This window comes from Lampetra fluviatilis, unplaced genomic scaffold, assembly GCF_964198595.1.
Source record: "Lampetra fluviatilis unplaced genomic scaffold, kcLamFluv1.1 SCAFFOLD_668, whole genome shotgun sequence".
NCBI classification, from domain to species: Eukaryota; Metazoa; Chordata; class Hyperoartia; order Petromyzontiformes; family Petromyzontidae; genus Lampetra; species Lampetra fluviatilis.
In genome coordinates, this window is record NW_027621559.1 from 1 (window position 1) to 20,000 (window position 20,000).

The 20,000-nt window shown below is 49.9% G+C and overlaps 2 protein-coding genes across 2 annotated transcripts in view; one reads left to right on the forward strand and one right to left on the reverse strand.

Moving 5' to 3' along the window:
- Positions 1 to 48: 48 nt before the first annotated feature.
- On the forward strand, positions 49 to 9,087 carry GFUS (GDP-L-fucose synthase; the record flags this gene model as incomplete). The annotated part of the gene is made up of 6 exons (XM_078885639.1): positions 49 to 240; positions 2,830 to 2,894; positions 3,933 to 3,999; positions 5,314 to 5,393; positions 6,323 to 6,422; positions 8,543 to 9,087. Coding segments are annotated over 6 exons (560 nt in total), but the record flags the coding sequence as incomplete, so codon positions are not given.
- Positions 9,088 to 17,170: 8,083 nt separating this feature from the next.
- LOC144955411 (tektin-like protein 1) overlaps positions 17,171 to 20,000 on the reverse strand; it is a 36,692-nt gene continuing 33,862 nt past the window's right edge. Inside the window, exon 6 of the mRNA XM_078885638.1 lies at positions 17,171 to 17,302. Coding sequence (XP_078741764.1) covers positions 17,171 to 17,302 — 132 coding nt within the window. The remainder of the gene's footprint in view (positions 17,303 to 20,000) is intronic.

Below are 20,000 nucleotides of genomic sequence, written 5' to 3' on the forward strand. Positions count from 1 at the left end.
TGCTGCTGTTGGGCCACAGTGGTGGGCAGCGGTGGTGATGGTTGGAAGCCGTTGCTGTCGCTGTGAGCCTGCGTGGGGCTCAGGGCTGTGTCGGTTTCTGCTGCAGGGGCTACTGGGAGCAGCATGGCTGCAGATTTACCTCCGTCATCCCCACCAATGTGTTCGGACCTCACGACAACTTCAACATAGAGGACGGACATGTGCTGCCCAGTCTGATCCACAAGGTTTATCTGGCAAAACGTGAGCAAACGTAGACTTTTTGTTCATCGCAACTCTATACGGTTCCTGTTAACCACACGGCTTGAATTTGAGTAAAAAATCTACGTTGCTGCTGAAGTCTGAGGCTCGGATTCTAACACGGTTTTGCTAATTTTTTGAGCCACTCAATTTATTTTAAAGACCAATGAGTGGCTCAGCCGTGGCTCAGCTCAGGCTCAGGTCAGGGAAATCCTGAGCACAGTTGGGACCAGGCTCAGAGCCGGTTCAAGTTAAGCATGGCTTTGGGCCAGCTCACTTGAGTCAAAGTTGAGCCTGAGTTGCGTAGTCAATCAGGACACGGGCCTCAATGTCCCTCCCCTCCCTCGTGACATCGCACACTCGAGAGATGCCACTGCCAAGTGGCTGTAGACAGTGCAAATGCATCCAGTGTTCAGCCATCACCACACCGCAGGGCACAGCACTTCTCTTCATGCGCCTTCCTTCACACTGCTCCACCTTGGAATTCCCTCCCATCGCCTTTTTTCACAAGCTCTGATAATACCCTGAAGTCGATTCACAAAATTCCGGAACTCTGATCTATTACCACTTTGATAGTGCCATTTCCTGCTGGTCACTTGATACTTTGGGCCTTTGCTCAGCAACTGTGTAAAATAAAAAATACTATATTCTTTGGGTATTTCGGTAAAGTCACATATATAGAAAAAATAATAATATCACGACGTTTCGATCGCAACACAAGCAACAGTCTTCAGGTGAAAAAAGAGGGGGAAATCTGCCGAGGCAGGCTGTTTATAAAGGTTTAGAGATGGGCGGGGCAGTTAATGTTAATGTAGGAGAGGTCTCCGTAAACTGCAGTCGGTCTACGCCAATCAAAGAGCTGTTTACAAATGGTTTAGAGATGGACGGGGCAGCTAATGCCCATGTGGGATAGATACTACGGAGCTGTGAGGGGTTGCCATTGTATTGTGAGAGATTAGCATGTCAATGTAAGAAATTTGCTTGTAAATATCAGCTCGGACAGCGCAGTGGCCACATGGATTTGGAAAAGAATGGCAAGCTGCCATTTACTAACACAGTTAACGGTGGCTGTGTTAGTGAATGTAACTCGGAGAGTCGAAAAAAACTGCTAACATGGGTAGGTCGGATAAGAACATCACAGCCAGTTATGACCTAAACTGGTTAATAACGTCCTTCCAATGATTGCTCAGTTTGTACCCATCTTCTCGGTTGAAATTGCATCTGTGTTTATATATCTGGATGGCTTCATGAACAAATCTTTTTAACAAAATAAATTTCGTGTGTGCCCACAGCATTAAAATAATGATCAGCCATAAAAAATACTGCTTTGCAATCACCTGGCACTCCACTTTGTTTGCCTAGACTTGGTAGATACATTATTGTTATCATAGCAGGCAGTCAACTTGACTAGGCAACCCAAAATATTGGCCAATCCTGGTGAAAGCCTGTTACTGCATCCCATTTATTCCATTTCTCGCATCTATCGCCTTGTATTTTTTGATCCAAAATTCCTAATGACACGATGTTAATCACCCCACTGGAAGCGTCGCCCTCGTATTTTTCCGCGAGTATCGTTGATATCCTTATTCGTCCCTAGTACACATTGCGAACAACATATCCACCTCGTTCCTACACTGGGAAGTTTTACCTAAACGTCACACGTGCCCCGACATTGGCGGAACCTGGATTCGAACCCAGAAATCTTGGCAGAACAGGCTCGTTGAGCCACCGGTCACCTCCACCACATTGAGAATTTTTCAGTCTGGGCAGGTTTACCTCAATATTCGTTTTGGTTTAGTTCTTTAAAACCTGAAGGTAAAACAAAAAAGCGTACTGTACAGGGTGGTCCAGTTGTCTTGTGACCCCAATTTAATTCTCTAAAACTTAATGTTTTCAAAGCAAGGTTTATCTAAAACAGAAATTATAATTTGTAAAGGACATCTGGACCATCCTGCACATCAAAAGTCTTTTTTCCCATTAGGTCCTAAGATATAACCTAATATGTGTTCCTAATAAAATATTATCTGACCCCAAAACTTTATAAAATAACACTTTTTAACACAACTAAGATATTTTCAAGTGGAAATGTGGAGAAGAATAACTAGACAGGTTTACACAGTAATTGACTGAGCAGAAACTGGTGGAGGGGCTGTCAAGAGTGTCTGCCTCCCCGTGGGTCATCAAATGTAATACATGTATATTGAGTTAAAGCGGTAGTGAGATATGTTTACTTAATTGAATGCACGTTGTACATCTTGTGTGAATTTCCGAATTCAGCAGAAACCGTAATGCGGTGGTCATGCGTGTAACCAGCCGCACGACTCAGCGTTAGTGACCGGCTCAGAACGTTGCGAGTTCAAATCCTGGTTCGAATTTAACTCAGCCCATCATCTCTCAGAAGTCGATAAATAAGTACCACTTTGTGGGAAAGCCAACAGTGATTGTACAAAGTTGCACCACTGACTCTGTGTGGCTGTAAACAGGAGATGAGCACTGGTTTCTCCATGCCCGTTTGAACAGAGATCATTCTGCCATGTTTGTGCGTGCATGTGTGTGCTCTTCACCAAGCTCTGTACTGTCTGTATTCGCTAGGGGATGAGACCTCTCTGCAGGTCTGGGGCACTGGGTCTCCCAGGAGACAGTTTATTTACTCACTGGTGAGTATGTGAAATTTTGCGTATATCCTCCTGATCGGGATCAGTCTGGGTAGCATATTGTGATGTGGTTTACACGTCATGCCATAATGAGCGGCTACAACATGGTGATGCGTGGAAGGCAGGCAGGAGAGGGGGAAAAGGGAGGGCGAGAATAACAACACCGAGCGGCAGCCTTAAAAGGCTAAGCGCCCAAGGGAACATCTACCATTGGAGATGGAGTGATGAAATCGGCTCGTGTGCAGGTACTGGGCGAATTATTGCATCGCGGGACCGTGAGCATCTGCGGCGACTTTGGGAGGCCTTCATCCAGCGGTGACTAGATCATCGCTGATGATGATGTACTCCTCCAATAGGATTTTCAGTGTCATGTGCTCATCGGTTTGCACTCTAGTAATACCCCGATTTGCACCCTCCTGCTGTGTGTACTTTCGCTACAACGTACTCAACTTATTGATACCCAATCCCACATTCCGTACTGTGGTACCACGCCATAACGTACTCGAAATTGACCAATTTTACCGCTCAGACCCAACATTTTTTACGCTGCACGGAGACATTGAGGCACCAGATGGCACGCAAGCCTGAGCGTTCCCGACTACAATGTGTACAAGTACAATGTAAATATTTTTTCCCCACATTCCGTATTTATCGCGACTATTTTTATACAAGTGTAAACTATTTTTTTTGGATGATAACCAACTAATAATACATATAGTATAATAGACAAGGTAATATTTCTTAATATATCAATAATATACACGTACTATTTCACACCGAGATGGTTGTACATTATAGATGCACAATGGGTTACAGTGCTTCCTCTGTTTAGGTTATGTACCACGTGACAATCCACCATCCCATCTCTTTGCTTCGATTCATATTCTGGTTTTCAGGAATACGTCCTGGGCGTAAACCGGGGTATGCCCGTATCTCTAACAGCATGAACAAAAAACATAATGAAATATAGTGAAAACCGGTTTGCCCATTGTCCTTGAACAGCCCTGGTTCTAAAAGAGCCGTGATGCACGTGTACCCCAGGACCTCGCTAGGCTGTTCATCTGGGTGCTGCGCGAGTACAAGGAGAGGGAGCCCATTATCCTCTCCGGTAACACTGACCCTGCGACATACATTTGCAAACCACATTTCTCCTGGATAATTCAGATAGCCATGAGTTGGGTGATTATGTGTAGGGAGGGGGGGGGCACGTAAATTACAATATTACAATATTGCTACGATACCGATCAAAGGAGACACGCGAGCTACTCTTTATCATAGGCAGCAGGGCAGTGGTAACACACTCGTGCCTCACGGCAAGAAGCGCTTGGGTTCGATTCCTGACTTGGCCACCTTTGTAAGTGGAGTTTGAATGTCCTCCCCATGTGAGCTTCCTCTGGGTTTTCTGGTTTCCACCCATTGCTAAAGCAATGTAACTGGTTCATAAGAAAGGTTATTGGGTTAGATCGCGTAAGTATAAATGTGTCGCAACCCTCCACCACCCGACATGCCCAATCAGTAAGAAATGTGTCACGTTAACAAAACGCCAATTAGTTACTTCTTCAGCCCACCGGTGTGTTTGAAGAGTGAATCCACAACATTTACAATTTGAGTATGATGTTTAGCTGGAAATTACATACAGCATCTTTGGGCAATTTGCCAGAATAGTGAAGCCATCCACCTGCTTCCTGTTTTAAATAGTGCAGGACGACGTCATCATTAAACCCCAGAGGCGGAGGGGGGTATTGTAATTATATAATAGATTAGTAATCCGTTAATTAGTATGTGATTTCTCTGTAAAGAATTGTAATATGTATTGTGTATTACTTAATAATACGCTTCCGGGCTACACTAATGTTCCAGTTAACAAGTCACTTAAATTACTAGATACACTAGTAAAGAAGACAGGTTTACCAGAAGATATTTCAAAACTATCTTCAAACGCACCGGTGGACTGAAGAAGTAACTAATTGGCGTTTTGTTAACGTGACATATTTCTTACTGATTGGCCATGTCGAGTGGTGGAGGTTTGCGACACATTTATACTTATGTGATGTAACCCAAAAACTTTTATTATGAATAATACTGGTCGCAAAAGCCTACGTGTTAAACTGAATGTAACTGGTATTGGCCAAAATATTCCAATGATGAAAAATTACCAACAAATTACTCAATTGGGATTACATGCAGCAATATTGTCCCCTACTGTGGAAAATGTGGTAGGAAACTCCTGTTCTGAGAGGTACCGGTGAGGCACAGCTTTGCCCATTCCACCACTTCCCACAAGTGTGTGTCATGTGAGGCATCGTGCTCGTGTATGGGGATCTTATGCGTGTATGTGTGTGCGTGTTTAGTTGGGGAACTACGCGAACAGCACTTTCCCTACCAGTCTGTTAAGGCTTTACGGGGATTATTTTTCTTTTAGTTGGGGAAGATGATGAGGTGTCCATCAAAGAAGCAGCCGAAGCCATTGTCAAGTCCATGGACTTCAAGGGAAACGTCACCGTATCCTCTGATGCGCTGGTCCTTGGGTCACTTCTGATCCTCCAGGCCATGGGGAATGGGCCACAGATCTGTTGTAGATACTATTATTTTTACAAAGCACCAGATTTAGATTTGAATTTTTCGTGACTGCAGGGATCCATACTCTTTGGTTCTTTCAGTATAAAATAAATAAAATCACGATGTTTCAGGCGCAACACAAGCGTCCGTCATTGCTGAAGTGGGCAAAATGGCAGCCGTTTTGCCCACTTCAGCAATTGTTTCTTGCTGTGGTTGTCCCACCTGATGACGGACACTTGTGTTGCACCCGAAACGTTGTGATTTAATTTATTTTATTTTATACCTATGTGACTTTACCGAAAGAACCAAAGAGTAACAATGATATTCAATACACAGGATCTCGACATAGTTGATACATGTAAAGTGCACATAGTTTGATTCGTACCGTCTGGCCAGAGATGCAAACCTAGATTCAATCAAAGCAATCAATCACTCTCAGTACTATTTACAGTCAATGACAGTCTGTTAATGGAGAAATAATGTGTACAGGCTCAGATAAAATATAAAAAAGATATATGTATGATGACGGAAAAACATCACCGCCATGCAAGCCCAACAGGTTACGTGAATGAAAATCATCGAAAACTCACCGTCATATTTTTTAAGGCTGCTGGGGTGATTCCGTAGAGTCTTAAGGCAGATATGTGTAAACGTACGACCATGCTGCTTTAGTGCTATGCTGCTTTCGTGCTATGCAGTATCATTATCATCAGCCATTATCTATCTGTTGCTGGATGTATGCCTCATGTTGTCACCATCCCACACAGTCAAGTGCTGCCACCATCCATTTCACTCCTGCACGTGAACTGAAAATGACACCACCTGTTGAGCATTTGATTTCCAGAGGCTAAACCTTTACGGGTTTTGCTCAGTTTGATACAAGCAAATCGGATGGGCAGTTCAAGAAAACGGCCAACAATGCAAAGCTACGAAGATACCTGCCGGACTTCAAGTTCACACCTTTCCACCAAGGTAAGCAGAGTCCTCGTTTCTATCTACAGTGTTAATCAGATATTCATCGTTATCACCATCTGCCATGGTCTATCAACTGTTGGATGAAGGCCTTCCCACGCAATAACCAGCGATGTCACAATCCATTACTGGATATTTGTGTAAAAGAGCTTTAAAGCTCATCGGGTTCCTCCATTGTCAATACATATTCAGATTTTGATCTCACTGCTGCACACGACCAGGTCTCATTGTTACATCTGGGGTACATTCCATTATTTAGCTACCATTCCATCATAAAGCTCACCCACCGGTTGTCATCCTTCCTGGTGAGACTTGTCCTGCTCAAGGCTGCTCTGCTTTCTCAAGTGAAAATAATGTTCCTGTTTGCCCTGGTCCCCTGGTTCATATGCTTCTGTTACTGTCAATGGAAGTCTGAAACATCCATCTATCCCATGTATTAGCATTCATACATTTTCAGCTTTTCCCCATTTTTTTCAAATCAGGATCCATGCTTCTGATTGCTATCTGATGGCAGGCAATATGATGTTTCTCCTTGGGTTACATTGGCATGTAGCTTTTCATTGTTGAATTCAGCTTACATCCTGACACTCGGCCACCATGCTCAATAATGGAGAGTAGTGCTGGAATTGAGGGCTCCAGTTCTGTAATTTTCATGAAGAGATCATCCACGCAGTGACACATTTTAGGATGTGAATTATTCAGAAGAATTCTGCAAATGTTCTTTCATGGGCGACTATGGTTGTGATGGGGAAACAGGATATACCTAGTTGGTACCCTAGAGATTTTACATGGTGAAATTGTAAACTTCAGATTTGATTGCAGCCAAGGAACATGTATTATAATTCTGCTTGTTTAACCAGGAATGCATCACTGAGTCTTAAGATTATACTCTTTGGTTTTTTCGGTAAAGTCACGTAGGTGAAAATAAAAATAAAAACAACTCAATTAAATCACGACGTTTCGGAAGCAACACAAGTTTCTGTCATCAGGTAGGACAACCACAGCAAAACATTTACTGTAGTGGGCAAAGAGAGCTGTTTGTGAAGCGATTATATAAGGTAAGAGAGGGGGGGGAGGAGCCAGGGAGGAGAGATTCAGGGGGCGGGGGGTGTGGAGTAGGGGGGGGGGAATAACACTAACGCCAGGGAGGAGAGATGCAGGGGGCGGGGGGTGTGGAGTAGGGGGGGGGGAATAAACACTAACGCCAGGGAGGAGAGATTCAGGGGGCAGGGGGTGTGGAGTAGGGGGGGGGGAAGATAAACACTAACGCCAGGGAGGAGAGATGCAGGGGTCGGGCGGTGTGGAGTATGGGGAGGGAGTGAGGCTCCTGTTAATCCTGTTGAGACACAGCTGGTGAGAACACAATCAAAACACTGCACGTCAAATTTCCTAGTGATGGTAGTGAGCAGGGCTGGGAGTAAAAGACTGGGGATGTGGATATGAATATAAACTATAGGGCAGCTAAGGTTTAACTTGGTTAATAACATCATTCCAATGATTGCTCAATTTGAATCCATCTTCTCGGTTGAAGTTATGTCTATGTTTGTATATCTGGATGGCTTCATGGGCAAATCTTTGGTGGTATCCAGACGGCTTGCAGAGAACTTTGGTGTCGGAGAAAACAATATCATGAGAACCCACAGCGTTGTAGCAATGGTCAGCCACGGCAGAATAATTAGAACTATCGTGTTTCAAATCTGACTTGTGCTCGCGAACGCGGTCAGATACATGTCATTTCGTTTCCCCAATATAACAATCGCAGTCGAAAACTTCAAATCTAGAATGAGTCTTAAGATTGTTCAGGAGTAGGGGACAATGTTGCCACGTGTAATCCCAATTGAGTTACAGCTGTTCCCTCATAAGGAACCATTTGTGGACCAAAAAAAAGCTCACTATCAAGGTGTTCACTGGAATAGGGTTAATGACAATTTGAACTGGGCCTTTAAAGAAACACATGGGAACATTAATGCATCGTCACTGCGTACGTGTTATTGTGTACATGCACGGGTCTCCTGGTCACATAAAAAAAAATTATACACGGTACGTGTGTACAGTATTCACTATAAAGTACAATGTATGGTGGACCGCAGCTTGTGATTGCCTGCATTGTCACATTCCAGCTGTGATGGAGACGTGCGGCTGGTTTGTGCAGAACTACGAGTCTGCACGCAAGTGAGGGCGTCTGGGCTCCGCGGGCACCACCACGGACAGACAGACGGGCCTTTGTCTCGCTGTGCAGTGTCAACCACTGCAGCCACACACACAGACACACGGGGCATACAGGGAACATTGCAGCTACGTGCTGTCAGGGTGGCTAGGGTCCTACCTCTTCCACTGTTTACCAAAACAAGACAGACTTTTCCATCAGCCTCGGTTTAACAAAATAGTGCTGTCTACCAGAATAAAATTAAGCACACAATTCCTGGCACCTGAACACAGGGTCATATCTGGACAGTTGCTAACCCCAAGTGTGGCCAGTTTACTTCGTGTGTGTGGAGCATAACACTGCTGATGTGTGCAGGGTGGAAATTTATTATAAAACAGAATCTATAAAGAGTGCAAAAAATGTTTCACGTATTATCATGCATCTTGAAAGCAGTATTTTGAATATGAAGATTTTACGTGTTTTTGGGAATCGTCTGGCAATAAATTATTGCAGGACTGTTATCGTTGTTGCAATATTTTGTGGAGCATGTAATGATCGAGTGTGATGCTGGTGTAGTAACGCTCACGACTCGTTCACACCGGAGTTGGAGGCACACTTGTTTATTTTACACCAACGTTGTGACATACACATTTGAGGGGGTATCGGCCCCCTCACCCGTCTATCTGAGGACACACCTCTCTAGCTAACCCTAGCCTGCCTCTGAGTCCTCCACTAATGGGCTAGGGGAGGCTATCTTGGCCCGACACTGGTCAGTCGGGCCCGGTACCCAGAGTCCAGACCAGCACTGGCTCTGGCTCTGGTACCACGCCACTGGCTCGAGCCTGCGCGGTCCTGATAAGGACGGCGTACCAGGGGGAGTCCAGGGCTCTATCTCAGACGTCTTCCGCCTCCTCTTCTTTAGCTAAACATCACTCTCGAGCCCTTCGATACAATCCCCTTTTATACCCCACCCCTCCCTGAGGGGTGGGGCCCCGGGGGATCATAACGACCGAATCGACCCCCCAGGGTGTCTGGCGCGGACGTCGCAGAGGGCACCTGCTTGTGCACACATGTAGCCCCGCCTACTGTGTTTGTTTACCATAGGCTGCCATGCATAACGGGCTCTCTCTCTAACACCCCTACATCACTCCCCCCCGCATAGCATGCAGCCGTCCCGGCTGCCAACATACAAAAATTTGACAATAAAGGTGCCTTCACCCCCTGACCGCGCGTGTGCCTCACTATTTTTGAACAATAACAGGAACCAGAACAAGAACGCAACAGCAAGGTGAGAAACAACCCGTCGCACCCCCCCGAATAAATACGAATTCCGTAAAAAAAACAGCCTATATACAATCAGCAGGGAACCCACCCCGCACACACAACACACGGTGAACCCAACATATGTACATCCGAGGAGCGAGGAACACACCACCCACACAACACCCAATAAACACAACAGCTATGTACACATTTTGCCGGCCTCACAACAGTTTGCGCATTTTAGCGCGCGTCCTTGCAGCGGGCCCCTCACACGGGGTAACCCCGCGTGGCGGACCATCAGGTGGCGAATGTCCGTCTTGGGGTGAGCATTCATCCGACTCCGCGTGACCCTTGGCATCCGCAGGCGGGGTGATCGGGCGTGAGCCCGTCACTCCTGATGCTCCTGAAGGTGGCACAGCCGGCAAGGCATTTGGTGAGAGCGACGGAGACGGACCCAGCAAGTCGGCCGACCCCCCACATGTTTGGCCACGCGCGTGTGAAGTGGGGTTGTGTACCGCAGCGAAGGGTTTTAATCTGGAGGGGTGCACGAACCATCGCCGCTTCCCCCACTTGATGCGCACGCACTGCGGACGTAACACCTCCACCACTTCCACAGGGCCCCGCCACGGCCGCACAAGTTTAGAGGAGGTTGCCAGTGGCACCTGGGGGCAGTGCAACCATGCCTTGTCCCCCGGCTTCCACTGCAGCATGTGCGCTCGACTCAATCTGAGGCGCTCATTTGCCTTCTGACGGAGGTCAGAGTTTTGCATTGCAGCATCCCGTGCCTCGGTCAATTTGTCCAGATTAAATTTAACGTGGTCAGCCAGATTAGTTTTTCCCTGCGGCACGGGGATCCGCAACTGGGCACGAACAGGCGGGTCTGGTTCTCGGCCGTACATGAGGTAAAAGGGAGAAAACCCCGTAGCCGCATGGGGTGCCATCCGGTACGCCGCCAAGACCCCCTGAATTTGTAGGTCCCAATCCGTTTGCGAGTCCGAAACTTGTTGTGATAACATGGACGAGATGGTGCGATGCAAACGTTCGACCATCCCGTCAGTTTGTGGGTGATATGGGGAGGTCCGAATTTTCTTTGTGCCCAGGAGATCGCAGACTTGTCTGAGTAGTTTACCGGAAAAATTTCTGCCCTGGTCGGTCAGCAGCCTCTCCGGAGCACCTTTGTCCAGGACATAACCCTGAACAAAGGCCTCCACGATGGCTGCTGCCGACTGGTTGGCCAAAGGCCAGGCCATAGGCCAGCGTGTAAAATACTCGACACCCGTCAACAAATATCTATTCCCCACATCCCTCGTCATGCCAGGCCAGTAAAAATCAAGTTGCAGCAAGGCGAGAGTCTTTTGGGTCCCCAGGTGTAGGAGGCGCTCATGAGCGGCCCATACCACCCTACCCCGCAACCCAGTAGGGACAACCAGCCGATGTCGACGTGACTTCCCGTCCCAATGCATTAGCAGACCTTGGCACATTTCCCATGCGTCGGAACCACCACTTTTTCCCCCCGCCGCACCGCCAACGCGACGTCGCCACCCGAGGAGGGAGACATCCTCCATCTGGAGGCGCCCCCATTCAATGACGGGCAACCCCAACAGGGAATCTTTGCCCTGCTGTTCGATTGAATTAGGAACCATTGCATCGTCGTCGTTGGCGGCCGCCAAGACAGGTACCGATGTGTCCCCTGGAGGCCTGCAACGTCCAGACCCCAGGAGGCATGCACACTCGGAGGTGGTTGGCAAGCGTGACAGAGCGTCCGCGTTGGTGTGGCGAACGCCCTTACGGTATGTGGTTTGGAAATCGTAATCCTGGAGGACCTCCAACCATCGGGACAATTGTCCCGATGGCTGTTGAACCCTCAGGGCGTACTGCAGTGCCGCATGATCTGTGCGGACGGTGAAATGCCGACCGTACAGATATGGGCGATACTGTTGGACGAAATGGACAATTGCCAACAGTTCCCTACGGGTGACACAATACCGTTGCTCCGCTGGAGACAACACCCGACTGCCGTACGCAACCACATGTTCCACGCCGTCAACCACCTGGGAGAGCACGCCCCCAATACCCGTGTTGCTCGCATCGGTGTCGAGCAAGAACGGTTTTGAAAAATCAGGGTAAATCAGGGGAGGAGCGTTTACCAAAGCATCCCGAAGGGAGCAAAAAGCAGCCTCCTCCTCCTGACCCCAGCAAAACCGAACCCCTTTAGATGTTAAAGCATGTAGGGGTTTGGCGATAGTCGCAAAATTAGCGACGAAGCGTCTATAATACGACGCAAACCCAATAAAACTCCTAACCTCTCCCACTGAGGTGGGAGTCGGCCAGGAGCTTACACACTGCGTTTTGGCGGGATCGGTAGAAATACCTGAGCGCCCCACGATGTGCCCCAAATAACGCACCGACTCGCGTAACAAATGGCATTTTTGGGGCTTAAATTTCAAATTAGCAGCCCGCATCTTTAGGAAAACCGCCCGCAACCTCTGGAGATGTTCCTCAAAAGTTTTGCCAAAGACAATGACGTCATCCAAATAAATCAGGCACGACTCCCATTGCAATCCAGCCAAAACCAATTCCATCAACCGCTGGAAAGTTGCCGGCGCTGAGTGTAAGCCCATCGGCAACCGGTTGAATTGAAACAGGCCGTGCGGAGTACGGAAAGCAGTTTTAGGCTTTGAATCATCGTCCAGAGGAAGCTGCCAGAATCCCGAAAGTAAGTCCAATGTGGAGAAGAATCGCGCTCCCGCCAAGGCGTCAAGCGATTCGTCCATCCGTGGGAGCGGGTATGCGTCGGCAACCGTAATTTTATTAAGGCGCCGAAAGTCAACGCAAAACCGCAACGAACCGTCCTGCTTCTTAACCAGGACGATCGGCGCTCCCCAAGGGCTGTTGGAGGGAGAAATTATGTCGGCGGCTAGCATGTCATCAACAGCCGATTTGACATGGTCCTTTTCGGCGGGACTCAACCGAAAAGGATTTTGGCGTATTGGCGCGCTGTCACCCGTATCAATATGGTGAGGCAGCAGATGAGTGCAGCCCAAATCGTATTTATCCCGACTGAAAACGTCGGAAAATTCCCTCAGTAGTGTCTTAAGACGTTGGCGCTCTAAATTTGACAGGTCCGTCGATCCCGCGCAAAGCGCCTCGAGCCACCCTTCATCGCTGTCTGAATGTGGTCGCGGTGCAGGGGCAGCGCCGACATGACTCGCGACGGGTTCCTCACAGGGCACCGGCGTTGCGTGAGCAAGCACGGTCCCCTGTGGGACCACCACCGTCTGCGAGCCCACATTGAGGACCGCGATGAAGGGTTCTCCATCCCCTCTCACTATGGTCTGGGCCGGGAGTAAATTAGGTCCACTGACCCCGGCCCTAGACGGTCCCAGCAAAACCCCTTGAGCCCCAATGCCCTTAGCGAAGGGCCGCCGAAGTCTCAAAGGAATTAACATTTGCGCCCCCGGAGGAACGCGCACCGTTCTATCTACGAACGCCGGCACCGTCGCGAACGCCGTCCGGCTCGTAGCGGGGGATGGCAAAAACGCCATGCGTCGGCCCGATGGGAGCTCAATGCATCCCTGATCGATTAATATCCTAATCGGCATTTTGGCCAGGAAATCCGTCCCCAGCAGGCACGGAACCGCCAGCGAGGAGGAAACAAAAATCGGCCCAGATAATTTAATATCCCCGACACAAATTTGGGCTCGAATTTGTCCGATGATGCCAAGTGAACCCCCGTTAGCAGCAAAGAATGGCACATTAACAGGCATCAAAGGACGGCTCTGGGCAGGGAGAATGTTATAAATCAACTCCGAAATAATGGTCGCCGATGCTCCTGTATCGACCAGGATGCGCACCTCGACCCCATCGATGTGACCCACAACGGCCGACGACCCCGATGACGCGGCTACAACCCGATGGGCCAACACGGACCACTGGCTGGGTTCAATGTGAGTACCCAGAGCGGTGCGTGTTGGTGCCATGGTACGCGATATTTGCCCCCCCTTTGCTGCGGTGTTCGAGTGTGTGACGGGCGTGTGCGTGGGCCAAACATGAGGGGTGCCGCGACTCGCCGGATTATGATGGTGGAGCTTGTGACGAGGGCCGGCGTCCCGTTGAGGTGTCGTTCCGCGCTGCCGAGGAGAGCGGCACCCCGAGGCGACGTGGGCCCGGATGCCGCAGTTATAACAGCGTGGAAGCGCTGGTGGCGACGATGGACGTTGTAGACGGCTTGAATCGGCCCGGTCCTCCCGCGCTCCCGCTCCGTGCTGCCGTCGATGGTTGATGGCGCAAACCTCTTCCGCCGGGAGGGTGGCCGCAGCGACGGCGCGCCCGCTCGCCGCCTTGCTGGCCTTCCGTCGTTGAGAGGACAGGTTTGCGTGGAGGAGACGGGCCGCTTGGAGGGAGCACATTTCTGCATCGTCCTGTGCGACAATGACGATGTCTAAGTCGTCCGCCAGCAAAAGTATCTTTTCTGTCACCATGGCGTCGATCCCCTCGTCGTCCATTCGTGGAAAGGCTTCCTTTGCCAGCGCCAGGAGGCTTGTACGGTACGCCAGGGGCGACTCCTTCGTCCCCCGCTGGCGATCGTAAAAGAGTTGACGACAGTCCGATGGTGGCCCATACACAGCGGACAGCACTTGCATCGCCTTCCGCAGCGTGGAACGCCTCTCCTTCGTTGCCGATGTTAGTGTGGCGAGGGCGTCGCTGTCGAGGAGTGCTGGCAGTGCTCGGAGAGCCTCGGCGTCTGTCCACTGTGCCATCTCCTGGTGAGCGAGGAAGCGTCGCTGGAAGCCGCCCCAGTCGCCCTCCTCGCCCACAAATTCTTTGAGCGGCGGCAGTCGCTGATGTAAGGCAGCGGCTGCAGAGGACGATCGCGCTCCCTCGTCTCCCTCACTCGACTCAGCGTCGGCCCGAAGCAGCGATGGCATCGCCGGTCGCACCCGTGGTGACGCGGCAGGCACTGTACTCCCGCCGTTGGACGCGATGCTTAGAGCGGCCACGCCCTCAACAGCAGCTGCGGCGATGGCGGGAGTTTCAAAATGTTGCTCCGTTGAAATGGCGGGAAGGCGCTGTGGTCGTTGGCTGCTGTCGCCTCGTGGCGGTCCCGCAGCCCCCAGCCGCGTGATGTTGTCGAGCATGGCGGCTGCGGCGTACAGCAGCTCGGCCAGCTTCGCGTGCGCCTGCCTCAGCCCCTCCGTCGACGGCTCCCCTTCCTCCAGCTGCTGTGGCGTGGGTGCACCCAGCCCCGGCTGCTCGATGGCATCTTCAGCCATCTCGGGCCCTCCGACTGCAGCGGTGTCCTCCGCCCCTGGTACTCCGACTCGAGTCGTCCGGCGTGTATCCATGTTCGTACTTTGTTTCACTTCTGACGCCAGATGTAGTAACGCTCACGACTCGTTCACACCGGAGTTGGAGGCACACTTGTTTATTTTACACCAACGTTGTGACATACACATTTGAGGGGGTATCGGCCCCCTCACCCGTCTATCTGAGGACACACCTCTCTAGCTAACCCTAGCCTGCCTCTGAGTCCTCCACTAATGGGCTAGGGGAGGCTATCTTGGCCCGACACTGGTCAGTCGGGCCCGGTACCCAGAGTCCAGACCAGCACTGGCTCTGGCTCTGGTACCACGCCACTGGCTCGAGCCTGCGCGGTCCTGATAAGGACGGCGTACCAGGGGGAGTCCAGGGCTCTATCTCAGACGTCTTCCGCCTCCTCTTCTTTAGCTAAACATCACTCTCGAGCCCTTCGATACAATCCCCTTTTATACCCCACCCCTCCCTGAGGGGTGGGGCCCCGGGGGATCATAACGACCGAATCGACCCCCCAGGGTGTCTGGCGCGGACGTCGCAGAGGGCACCTGCTTGTGCACACATGTAGCCCCGCCTACTGTGTTTGTTTACCATAGGCTGCCATGCATAACGGGCTCTCTCTCTAACACCCCTACACTGGCTTGGTGTAAGCTATAAGCTATGTCAATACAGCTGTTTGCTTTGCTGTTTTAGGCGTTGGTGTGTGGGGCTGCATGGATTTTAAGAAGCCAATTTCCAAGTTGACTTCAGGTCGGGGATGGTGTTAATGTAGTGTTTTTATTTTACGCGGACAACTTCTATTTCTCCTGTCACTTTTTATTGAACAGAGCTCCTCGCGTTCAACACCACGTGACTATCGCCGTAACTCTCCCGCTTGCGCTGCTCGCCTGCTTCGCTCAGACTGCTCTCTCCTAGCCTCTCCACTGCTTGCCTGCTCTCGCTCTCATTCTCCTAGCCTCTCCACTGCTAGCCTACTCACTCTCCTAGCCTCTCCACTGCTTGCCTGCTCTCTCTCTCACTCTCCTAGCCTCTCTACTGCCAGCCTGCCTGCCATGCTCCGCTCGCTTCGCTCTCTCCGCTGCTGGCCTATTACTACGCACTCTGCTAGCTTCTCCACTGCTAGCCTCTCACTATATCTTATGCTAGCTTATCTACTGCTACCTTCCGCTATATACTCTGCTAGCATTCCGCTATATACTCTGCTAGCTTATCCACTGCTAGCCTTCCGCTATGTACTCTGCTTGCCTCTCTACTGCTAGTCTTCGCACACTCACACTTAGGATTCCACTAGCCTCCAGTGGGGGATCAGCCATCACCGCTGGAGAGGGCATGGTGTGGAGAGCGGGTCCCGGACTTCTTGTTATTCCTCTTGTCTTCACTCCGACCAACTCAACTCTCTGCCTCACACTCCCGCATTTATCCTCCCGTATTTATCCTCATTAACTGCTCTAATTAAGCTGGCGTTCTCCCGTCGCCTCACACCCGTGGCTTCCGCTGCTAATCACCTCAATCTCCCGTCAATCTCATGCCTGTTCCGCGCCTACATTTTCAGCCAGCCAATCACTGCTATGCATCTTAATTGACCATCTCCCTCGTTGCTTTCTCTCGCAGCACCTGTTCGCCCTAATGTGACCTCACTGCCCGTAACCCACACATGCGTGCACACCGTTTGCAAACCCCCGCGCGCGTTACTCCATTACATCATCCACCCCCCGCCGTGAAGAAAAATCTAGCCATCCCGGCTAACCGTATATACAACTAAGAAACGCGCGAATCTGTGACAGGTTATAACAACACAACAACAAAAATAAATATGCGTGTATTTACAAGTGTGTGCAATGCAGTCCGTCTCTCTGAACGCTCAATGAAAAACAGTTCTCCGGGAGCAGGTTCCTGCCGCCGGTCCGTCGCCACGAACTGGGTCCCGCCCAGCCGGAGGAAGAGACGGCTCAGCACTCGACAAGGAGCCGTGTCTCTTCCCAAATGAACCGTGAGCCTCCCATGGGTCCTGGTCACGCCAAAACGATCAACCCGGTTGCGGCTGTTCGGACTCCGGAGGCACGTCTGCTTGGGGCGGCGTGACAGGCTCGTCGGACGCATCTGACACAGGCTGCTTCGGGACGGGAGATGACGCATTGTAAATCGGTGGCTCAAACCTCTTTAGCCGTGACGGGTGCACATACCACCGGCGTCGCCCGAATTTAATACGCACGCACTGGGGTCGACGAACATCAACGACCTCTACTGGCCCTTGCCACGGGCGATGTAGTTTGGGTGACGTGCCCACCGGCACCATGGGGCAATGAAGCCATGCCGCAAGTGCTCGTTGGCTGTCTGACGCCGTGCTGAATTACTTGAGGCCTCACGAGCCTCCCTCAATCGCTCAAGGGTCACCTGCATGGGAACACCTTACCCGGTGGACGCACGCTCAATTTCACCAACGCCGGAGCCTCAGGCTCCCGCCCATACATCAAATAGAAGGGTGAGGCATGTGGGGCCAATCTGTAGGCGGTCAGAACGCTCGGGATGTGCAAATCCCAGTCGGTTTGTGCCGCATTAACTTGTTGAAACAACATGGATGTCCAATCACAACAAACAAAAACATGAACAAAAAGCATCTTAAAGTGATTACGCACAACAGAAAAATCCAGGAAAAAACAGCAAAGTCTTCCAGAAAAAGCACCGTATATCAATGCTGTGTGCAAAAATCCCAGTGGGATGCAAGTCAAACAATAACAACCATAAGACAATTTAGATTAAAGTTATCAGTCTAACTCTGTACTACAACAAACAAATATGGCTAGACCAAAACGTTTTCGAAATCAAAATAAAGCTATAAAAACAATGTAACAGTGATCATAGCAACTGTGATGGAAATGTAACAATAACGATATACATAACATGTACTACCAAACTTTGCAGCCATAGCTGGCTGCATGAGTCACTCCATAACAGCAGGAGTATCAGTAGTAGTATCAAACATTTTCAATGCACCTTTAAAGATCAGCACACTATAATCAACACACAAGATCATACTTTGCAGCGGTCATCCGGAGTGATACATTTGATTTCAGGCCACTGAATAGCAGTGGCAGCTAGGGTTGTACAACTCCTCTAGAGCAGTTTTGAGTGAAGATCTCACAGTGATCCAAGTTGCAGTTTATTGGCAATAGCATTCCAGACTTTGGTGGCATCAATAGCAAAGGGCCTTCCTCCAGTATTTGTACGGCAATAAGGAATGTGAAGCTGGTAAATGAGCGAAGATCTTGGGTCAAATTTGTTCTTCGAAACAGTGAGGAGATCCAGCAGGTAGTCTGCGGATTTTTTTGTAAGTACATCGTGAATAAATAAAATCTATATAATATGCTTCCAGGTAAACTTTTTTCTCTTACATCACACGGGTCTACCCCGTACTATATACTGCCATAGACAAACCCAACATTAAATTATATACTGTATTACTATATACCACCCTATACCTTCGACTATACATTGTAATATTACACTATGTGTAATAAAAGACTCCGTCAGGCACTGCTGGTCTCCGCTTGTCTTTTATTCAGGTTCTCCGCACCCCACTGGCCTCCTTCACGGACCAGCGTCGTCTCACGCGCGCCCCGCGTACGCTCCCTCTCGCATGCCCCGCACGCTCTCTCTCGCGTGCCACGCACGCTCCTCCGTTAGCTCCTCTACTCCCGCACTCCGCACACCGCTGGCCGACGGCGTGCTGAGGTCCTTCGGCCACGTGGCCGATGGCGCGGATCTTTTCCTCACCACCCAACGTGGCTCAGCCTCTTAACTTCCCCGACTGCCCCGATCTCTTCCGGGCTCCCACTTATATCCATTCCCCCCACGTGACCCTGACTCCCCCCTCCCGGATCGTCAGATCCGGCCTTCTCATACTACCCTGCTGGCTCCGCCCCCATTCACCTCGCCTCCCATTGGAGCCGAGGTGCACGGTGGCCCCTCCCACACGCCCGGCAGACCAGGCTCCGCCCCCCAATACCCCGGGCCGCGTGATTGGACCAGAGGCCAGCAACAACCCCATTTACGCTCGCATTACATATGTATTATTCTACCCACCCTACTGTATACCACACTGCTGTGTATTCACTATACAATTACGATACTATATATTACCTTATACATTGTATTAAACATTACAATTTTATACTATTTATTATTATACAATCTGCTATACATTATACCATTGACCGTCGCGTGAAAGATACTAAGAGGAAGCAACGAAATATGTCAATGGGAGAGTGGTGATAGGAGACTTGCAGCGGAGCAAAGAATCCATTCCCTGCGGAGAATACAAGATATATAGTCAATGCCAGTGAGTTGACTGCGGTCTGAAAGTCACCGTAAACGTGAACACAATCAGTTAAGATCCGAAATGGTTTATTACGTCCTTCCAATGATTGCTGAGCCAGCATCCATCTTCTCGGTTGAAATTGTCTCTGTGTTTGTATATGTGGATCGCCTCGTGAACGAATCTCTCATGATAGCCAGATGGCTTGCAGAGAACCTTTGTCTTGGAGAAGTCAATGTCATGTGAGCCCACTGAATTGTAACAGTGATCCGCCACGGCTGAGGTGTTTGTCCTACCGTGTTTCAGGTCTGCTTCATGTTCACGGATGCGGCCCGAGACATGTCGTTTGGTTTCTCCAATCTAACTGCTACCACAGAGGCAACTTAGTTTGTAGACGCCAGGGTACTGTATCTTCTTGGTTCTTTCCGTAAAGTCACGTAGAAGGGAAGTAATAAAATAATAAAAATAAAACATAATAAAATAATTCTCACGACGTTTCGGTCACAACGCAAGTAGCCGTCTTCAGGTGAAGAATGAAACA